General features: G+C 37.0%; 1 protein-coding gene across 1 annotated transcript; it reads right to left on the bottom strand.

The window, feature by feature from the left end:
• Positions 1 to 614: 614 nt before the first annotated feature.
• Positions 615 to 5,920, bottom strand: cUnh3orf38 (chromosome Un C3orf38 homolog). Its single transcript, XM_082175363.1, has 3 exons — positions 5,691 to 5,920; positions 5,344 to 5,519; positions 615 to 1,916 (listed from the first exon to the last, which is right to left on the bottom strand). Exons 1-3 carry the CDS (start codon positions 5,815 to 5,817, stop codon positions 1,362 to 1,364), a joined length of 858 nt encoding a protein of 285 aa, XP_082031489.1. The 5' UTR covers positions 5,818 to 5,920; the 3' UTR covers positions 615 to 1,361.
• Between the last annotated feature and the right edge of the window lie 3,417 nt (positions 5,921 to 9,337).

Raw genomic sequence — 9,337 nt, 5'->3', positions numbered from 1 at the left:
GCCACGGCTATAAAGACAAAAACGAGGAGCTTGTTATTTTTCTTTCGGGGAGGTGAACAGGAAAAAGATCAATGGTTGTGGTGCCGTCTTTTGCCACAGCTATGGCACTCTGTGGCATTAAAAAACAGCTCAAGAAATGATATTATCGAAGCGTCAGTCTTTGAAGCGAACGCCAAGAATAATTTCCCACATATAACATTCCCCACTGAAACCACACATTGCTGTGGTGAACACCCCTCCCAGCCCGGCTCATATTCACTTCCATATTCCTCCAGAGAGAAATGCAGCTTCATCTACTGCCCAATTAGAGACTGATGAGTCAAAGAACTCGCTTCTAGCCTCTCAAGCCCCACAAAAGGTACTTTATTCCAGTAAGGAGCGAAAAGTGTTATTGCTCCTTCCGCAATAAAGCAACAGAGCTGATGATCATGAGGCCTTTATACGGGAATGAGTGAATGTAACGCCACTGCTGTACAAAATTATTAATATTATGTGGAAATGATTTGGAGGAACTTTTTTTTTTTTTAAGTTCTTCCAAAGATCCATAAAGATGTCCGTGTGTTTGAGCCACAACTTGATAAATAAAATAAAATAAAAGCCATGGGGCACAGAGATGTTCTTAACAAATATTTTACTGGGAAGTGATCCAAGTATTGATAAAGGTACTTATAAATACAGTCATGTTGTTTTTTTAAGGTATTTTAAATGGAATCTTAAGACGATTCTAATATTCCAGACAGTTTGAATTCTAGTCAACCATAATTCACAAATGAATAATAATAATAAAAATAAAATGAAATAAAAATAAATGACATGAAACAATTAAAATTGAAATATTTGATTTTGGCCCTAATACAAATTCAACAAAGAAATTCTGAATGTGAATTTAAAAATAGCCGTCACACAAAATTATTATATAAATTAAATTAGGATTTCTTTATGAAACAATAAATAAAGATATAAAAATAAGACTGCCATCTTAAAGTGGTATTTTTGTTTACTTCACATTTGATCTAAAATTACTAAAAAGTCAAATGTATTGTTTCTATAAGTTTATAAATTAAAAATTGTGTAAGGCCAAGATCAATAATTTTCATAAAATTACTGAAAGATTACATTTCACAGAAATCCTAGTATAAATTGAGTTGAGGTTTGCTAGGGGTCAAACTGACTGGAAACTGTCCTTCATGTCAACAAAAAATACAAACTAAGATCCTTTTATAAATTAATATCTATCCCACAATAAAGTGGTTTACAGATGTTTAAAGATGTTTTACAGAACATTACATCATCCATGTTTAACCCAGTTTATCTCTTCACTGTCAACAAAAACAAAAAGGCCTCACAAGGATCTCTGACTCTCAATTACAAAACCTTAGCAACTCTTTTGAATCATATGTAACAAGTGGTAACGGTCTCTCTGTGATGGCACTTTGTGCTTCTACTTTTATATATACATACTTTATTTTCCAGCGATTGTTGTCCATTGGTGAGCGAATGAGCCCAAATACTTGCTCAAAAATCCCAAGGCAGGCATTGTCACGGTGGATGGTCCCTGCTACGGCAACTACCACCAGTCCATGAGCTGAAGATATACACTTTAACCCATAACCCTCCAAGTTTGGGCAGAACAACAGACGTTCCTCTCCTGCAAGAGCATGTAGCCGCTGGCTGACCATCTGTGCCCCATTGAACTCATCTAAACGCTGCTCTCCCGTACATAAGAGAAGTCGAAGTCTCGCGTCCTCCCAGAAATGCTGAGGACCCCAGTCCTGCACCGGAGGCCCTTGACTGGGGTTCTGAGAGTTCAGAAGGCTGTAGAACCACTGGCAAAACTGTTTTCCCAAAGCTGCAAGGTCTGACAGACCATCTCCAACCTCATCTGTAATGACTGTGTTCTTCTCACGCCTTGAGATCTGTTTGAAATATGGACCAGGTCAAAATACAACCTATAAAACCTTAACTTGACAAGTGATATTCAATGCAGCGTTCATACAGATTTGAAAGAAGAAATTCAAGCACTTCTCAAGCAGTGGCAGCCGGTGCTTTTCAAGAAATGGGGAAGCAACTTTTAAGTGAAATTACTTGATTACACAAATGTTTGGGGTCAGTAAGATTTTTATTTTAATTTAAATTTTTTTTGAAAGAAATTAATACTTTTATGCGACAAGGACAAAAAAGATTTACTACAAAAGATTTACTGGAATATTAAATCATAATGGAGCATATTTTAGAAGGATCATGCGACACTGAAAACTGGAGTAATGGCTGCTGGAAAGTCAGCTTTGTCATCACAGGAATAAATACATATTACAATATATTAAAATGAGAAGTTATTTTTAATCGTAAGCATATTTCACAGTATTACATTTTACTGCTTTTTTGATCATAAAAATGCAGCCTTGGTGAGCACAAGAGACTCCTTTCAAAGCTTACCGACCACAAACCTTTGAACACAAGTTTACTTCTAAACACTTTAGAAGAGAAGTCTAAACACACAGAGATAAAGAGGTATTACAACACTCCATGTACAGCAATATTTTTTAAATCCATGTACAGCAATATTTTTTAAATGACAAGTGCTGTCAATCATGCATGTCACAGGTTTAATTGTATTGGCCGCTCAAGGCAAAGTTCTGCCTTTTTAAGACCTCATCAAATTATCAATAGATAAGCTGGGCTTCCAGGCGGGATAAAATACAGTGCTTGAAAGTTCAATGTTTAATGTTTAATCAGATGCCAGACATATGCACATATCACTCTGACACACAATCACAGCAAAAATGACGTGTTTAAAGCCACATGTTCAATAAACATCGATCTTAGCCCTATTGAAAGTTATGGTTTAGCTTTTGTTCATAAACTTCTATTGAATCCCAGTTTTAGTGGTGTTCTATGGGCTGTGTTATTTAACTTTCATTCAAAAAATACTGAGATACACAAAGAGTGATTTTTTTTAACTATCCTTATTCTTGTAACATAACAGGTATCGAGCATTTTCAAGGATGATATTCCAAATTCAAGCACAATTCAACTCTTAAAGGATTAGTTCCCTTCAGAATAAAAAATTCCTGATAATTGAAAAAATGTGCCTGAAAATTTCCTCCAACTTCAAAATCGTCTGACATCGTTGTTTTACCTTTTATTTATTTATTTATTTATTTATTTTGTAAATGGCGTTTGACTTAGTCTTTGCACATTCGCTTTGAAAACAATAGGTCTGTACCTCCGGCCTATGTCACGCGTGACCTTTCAACGTGATTACTTAATGTGTGGAGCATCACAGAGCTAGTGCAAGACGAGCATTTGTGGTTAAAAAGTATATATATTGTTTTGTTTTTTTTTAAATGATCAATCGTTTCGCTAGATAAGACCCTTATTCCACAGCTGGGATCGTGTAGGGCCTTTGAAGCTGCATTGAAACTGCAATTCGGACCTTCAAACCATTGGACCCCCAAACCATTGGACCCCATTGAAGTCCACAATAAGGAGAAAAATCCTGCAATGTTTTCCTCAAAAACCTTAAAGGAATAGTTCACCCAAAAACAGTTGATGGACCCCAATGACTTCCATAGTAGGAAAAAAAAAATACTTTGGAAGTCATTGGGGTCCATCAACTGTTTGGTTACAGACATTTTTCAAAATATCTTCTTTTGTGTTCAGCAGAAAAAAGAAATTCATACAGGTTTGAAACAACTTGAGGGTGAGTAAATGATGACAGAATTTTCATTTTTGGGTGAACTATCCCCTTTAATTTTTTTTCGACTGAAGAAAGAAAGAAGGAAATTTTAATTCTGAAGTGAACTAATCCTTTAAGTTGAAAGCATAAGCGATAAAATCAAGCATTTCCAAACTTTGTACAAGCCATGCCAATGGCATTTCCAGTAGGGGGAATCTCAAGAAAACATGTCCAAGTCACATTACACACTAAAATCAATCAATCAATCAATCAAATATTGCATAAAGGCAATGATATCGGTTTAAGGAACATTATAATTTCTTGCATAACTCTAATTTCATAAACCCCTTCTGTAATATATAGCTATTTTTAACTGTAGGGTAGTTGACTCATAATGCATCCATTATTCAACCTTATGATTTAAGGCTAAAAATCATAACCTAAATATATACATAAAAAATGTATCTAACTAGTATGTATTTCAATGTTTTATAACTTCTTTGCTTCATCACATATGTGATTTTTTTTTTTTTTTTTTTTATCACCTTCTTGCATTCACTGGTTCGTTTAAATGGCCCCACAGAGAAACAAATAAACTTTCAAAAGGTACAAATATTTCACATAGTTTCTTAATCTAAATGCAAAATATTACTAATACTACTACTATTAAAAATAACAGAATTAGAAAATGCTGATTACAGTACTTTAAAATAAAGCATATAATGTAAGGATGTCAACCTCCAAAAATTATTTAAATGTCAACTACCCATTATAACAAGCTACCCTGGTAAACCAGAGTTCTCGTGAGAGCACAAGTTGAATTTGCTCAGCGAGTTACTCTGGTGTCGAGCAATGGAGCTCATTAAATATGCCCCTCGATCTGAGCTGCACCAATCACATCGGGTTATCTGATATAGGCGGGCCAGAGGCGAGCTAAACAGATGACGACAGCGCTGTGACGTCGAAGTCATCAGTAAACATTGCAAGATGCCTATGGATAAATAGCAGTGGTTTGAAACGGCTTTGGCCGCTACAATGAACGAGTTAGACTTGGCTTTTTCCCAAAAGGGTGTTTTTGCTGTTTTGCCGACCGGAAGAGTCTAATCTACCAGTTAGCTCCCCTGGTAGCTAAGCGTATGGGGTTTATTGTTGTGATTGGTCGTAGTGTTATCCAATTGCGTGCTGTGAGATTTTCAAATGCATGCTTGGTGCCGCCCCTCGAGCTGGCCGATTTTCATTGATCGACACCAGACCATTAATCTTTTAGATTTAGGTCTGGATTTCCAGGCTAATAACAAGCAAGCAAATAAATAGATAAATTATTACAACATATCATAATTTATTGCACTGTAATTCAATTATACTTTTTTTTTATTTTAAACTCTATCATGATGTCTACATACTTTTAACTATATTGTAAAGTAAAACCACTTTTTAAATAGAAATTTAAATTAGATTATCAATGATAATTGGGGCAAAATGTACTTAAGCTTAATAAAAAATAATATGAACACAATAGGCTATAACAACCCTCAATGGTCCTAAAAAAATTTACTTTTTTTCAAGGGGGAACAAATCTGTTGATTGCATATCACCCAAACATGTTTTTGACAAATTGTGTTTAGAGATTGACCCAGGGTAAAAATATCTGTCTTGATGCCTACCTCACCAGACGACCAAAACTCAATGGTTCTCCTGACCAGCTGATGTTTCTCACTATTAGGGGGCATGGCAACTCCTTCATTGGCAAGATACTTAAAAATGACATCCCGGTGTACCTTCTTTCTCTTGAGGAGCTCCTCAGCATCTTTTGAGTAAGTTATGGTGGCTTCAATAGCCTCTGTTGATCAGGAAATAGACTGTGACAGACTGACAGATACACAGCTCACAATAAACAAGTCACAATTGCTCAAAATCTAGTGTGCCGCCTACCTAAACACTTTTCTAGCCGAAAACATCGCCGATATTTACAGAACCGTTTGGAAAAAGGTTAGCTTCACAGTAGTCTTACCTTCTGTGCTCTCTACAGCAATCAGTCGATTAGTTACTGTATCTTTAAGGGCGAGCAAGTCGTCCAGGGGTAATAATTTTAAGAGTGTTCGACAGCCACTTTGCTCTTTCATTGACAAATGTGACATACTTACACCAGTTATGTCAAACTACTCATATCACGTACTTCTACTAGGATCTGCGCTATGTGAAAGTAGAACAAGCAGTTGTTTCCGTTGTTGTGGCGCACTACAGCGCCTTCACAGTCCAGATAAAGGTGGTGCACCAATCATCCCGTCAAAATAAAAGTTCAAGATACCTAAAAGAGACATACCAACAGCCCATTGGAATATTTGGAAAACTGTTGATATCTGATGGCATTGCAGTTTTTGTGTACGCCAGCCTTATCTGTAGGCCTACCCTGTGAGACAGTGGAGGAAGAGGAAGTATTGTTCAAGAGGAGAAATCTCAGCCCAAACAGTCAAACCGCTTTTATTTTTCATTTAAAAAGATACAGTTTCCCACATTTACACTAGTACATTTAATAACCACATGACCCCTGGGGCCTGTACCATGATGGTAGTTGAACAAACTCAGGGTTTCAGGATTAGTTTCGAGTTGACAAAATCACCAAACCAATCCAACCAGGCTTTGTTGGTACCATGATGCTGATCATCAACTTTCTCTGTCAACTCAGGCTTTGATCCTGAGTTAAAGAGTTTAAGTGTGACATCAGACGCGAACAGCCAATCACATGCTGAGAAAGAGTGAAACTCATTCAAAACTCGCAATTTCTCGCAATTCACTTATTAAATAAATGTATTAAAATATTAAGAATTTATACAAATTTACACAGCAAGAAAATAGCTGTCTATGAAAGAGGACAACTAAAAGAAAAAGTCTCGCTACTGTATATCAGTGCAAGTAAAAGTTGTGAAGTTAGTTTATACATTTGATAAAGGTATAGAGAGAATTGAAGTGAACATTTAAGCTCACATGTAGTCATTTTATAGCTTCATCTATTGATTCTAAAGCGTATTTATATTACCTTTACATATTTATTCATTTTAACTGCGTAATAATATGTACTTGAACTAAAATTGCACATGTGTGATCGATTAAGGGTATAATAATTGATGAATAATGAATAATAATTACATAAATAATATCTAAATCATACAAATGTATTATTTTAAATAAGCATTACTAAAAGCCAGACAATTTAGTCTTTAAAAACCATTTGCTATATAGTGACCTTTAATTTGGAGTAGAAACAGGTGGAGTGACTTTATCACATCAGACATGTGTCACTTTGCTCACAGCTGATTGGTCCAAGTTCGTTTTGTAACCTCTTACCTGGAACATAACCTGCCCCAGGTTAGCCGTGGAGCGTAAGTTGCAATGGCGATGAGCACTGCTGAAAGCCAAACCACTTTCATGGTGCCTAAAACCCAGGGTTGGCAAAAACTAAACTGAAACATATCTGGCAAGCCACCTAAACCGGCTTCATGGTATAGGCCCCAGGTCTCACCATTTGTTATCTTCTTATTTTTCTTCCACCTTTGTTAAAAAAGCAAATGGGTGTTTTTTTTTCCTCTGGAACTTCTTTGACGCTACATTATGCCAATAGTACAATAGTATGCTGCTATTCAAGCTGAATAAATAACATGTTATTACTATACAAATAACTGCATGTCAAATACATGCCATACACAACTCTTTCAGTTATAAAAAGCTATAAATTGCTAGCTTACTGGGCCCCCACAACAAAGTGCAATTATATTACACTAACTAATATTGACTTTTATTTGCATGAATTAATATTATACATAAAATATATTATCAGAGGGTAAACGGTTGTTGTGCTTTAAGTTGTGCACTACAGAATAAAATTACATCAGTGATGGAGGTGAGAGCTTCATCCAAAGAAGCTTCATCCCAAGTACCGGCTCTTGTACATTTTATTAACCACTAGATGGCCCTGTAATCGATACTCCGAGACTTTCTTTTCACAAGCAGGGGAAAGCCTCAGAGATTCACAAGGCTCTATCCCAACAATGAGGACGCTGTCATGCCACCGGAAATAGGGCCATCAGTGTCCCAATGTGTAGTGAGCCAAGGTCCTTACTGTCCTTACCAGTGCCCGAATTTGTGTACACCATGGCTAGACGGTATACTGGTTCACTACCAAGGAAACTAGGGAGTTCATTGCACCCTGTGTCTAACCCGCCTACACTATTAACCCTACCCTTAAAGAGGCTACCCAGATAGCATACATATCCAGGCCTCATCTGGGCCAACTATGGTATATGGCTCAGTTCTGGCAGCGACAAAGGTCACATGGGCCGTATCTGGCCCATACACAGCAAACCACAACTCACACTAAAACCAGCTTGATGTGTGTGGGCTAGATACGGCCCATGTGACCTTTGCCAATGCCAGAACTGAGCCATATGTGCTATAGTTGGCCCAGATGAGGCCTGGATATGTATGCTATTGCCAGCCACACATCAGGTCATCGCCGTCATTCCATGCGGTAAATGGGCCAGAAGAATGTGGGAGATGTGGGCCACAACTAAGCCAGATGTAATTTGCTATCTGGGTATAATCTCCACCCTAACTTCCGGTCTGAGAGCTGGCCTGGCGCGGCTGTCCTGAAACTGCCTCTGGCTCTTCGGCTCTGCAGATGGATATTGTCCCAATCAGCAACAGTAACAAGTGTCAGCAGCTAGTATGCATTTACTCAGTCAGAACACAGAAACCACATAGCAACGCCTTGGCAACCACCCAGCAATCGTATAGCAACGTGCTTAAAAAAAAAAAAAATGAAAAAAATCAGAACACCTTAGCAACTGCATAACAACGCCCTGGCAAACATTTAGAACAAAGTAATTGTATGGCCATGATAAACCTCTAAGGAAAATTTAGCAACCGCATAGCAAACCCCTTGCATCCATTCAAAACACCCTAACAACAAAACACCTGGATATAGCAACGTGCAAAAAACCATCCAGAACACCTTAGTATCCGCATAGACTTGGTGATTCGTTTTAGTGACTCAAAATCCAGGCTATCCATTGCCTTTGACCAGTGTGCGAGTATATATGACTCCAATAAGCCTACCATTTTTGGTGAATAAAAACTTTTATGAATTATTCGGTTACTGAACTGACTCACTTAACTGAAAGATAACTTTCCGACTCAAAACTCAACTCAATATTATTTGTGCATACAAATTTACTAAATGCATGTATTTATTTTTATGGTTGAAAATCATCAGCAACAAGTGTCCAGCTAGCATACATTTTGTTTGTTTGTTTTCATTTTAAAATTCTATTTATTTTACATTACAGTCACTAGTTAGCAGCATAATTCAATTTGTTCTTCCATCATGTTCTTTTTTATAGATTTAATGGCTTACTATTTACTGTTAAATTAAAATGGAGAAAATATTAGCCTAATAAACAATGAGTTGGTGTTCCCAAACTTTTAACTGACTATTTTAACTGGTAGTGTGCTGGTTCAATGTGAGTGGTGCAATTTCATCAAGACGACGCATGATGGCAGTGTTGCAGTTAGTTTTTTTGCTTACCGAAAGTTGTGGCTGTTCATTCAAAGGGGTTGGAGGAGATGGGCGTTTTTCTGGGATAAGGTGATTATCACAGTGGG

The sequence above is a fragment of the Leuciscus leuciscus genome (assembly GCF_965113295.1).
Source record: "Leuciscus leuciscus genome assembly, chromosome: 7".
NCBI classification, from domain to species: domain Eukaryota; kingdom Metazoa; phylum Chordata; class Actinopteri; order Cypriniformes; family Leuciscidae; genus Leuciscus; species Leuciscus leuciscus.
Note: the sequence above shows the minus strand (reverse complement) of the source record. Positions and strands in the feature narration are given on the sequence as shown.

Coding starts and splice junctions, on each gene's coding strand:
- cUnh3orf38 (XM_082175363.1), bottom strand. CDS start 5,817: ATGTCACATTTGTCAATGAAAGAGCAAAGTGGCTGTCGAACACTCTTA. Junction 5,520..5,690: donor TGCTGTAGAGAGCACAGAAG/GTAAGACTACTG, acceptor CCTGATCAACAG/AGGCTATTGAAGCCACCATA. Junction 1,917..5,343: donor AGTTTTGGTCGTCTGGTGAG/GTAGGCATCAAG, acceptor TATTTCAAACAG/ATCTCAAGGCGTGAGAAGAA.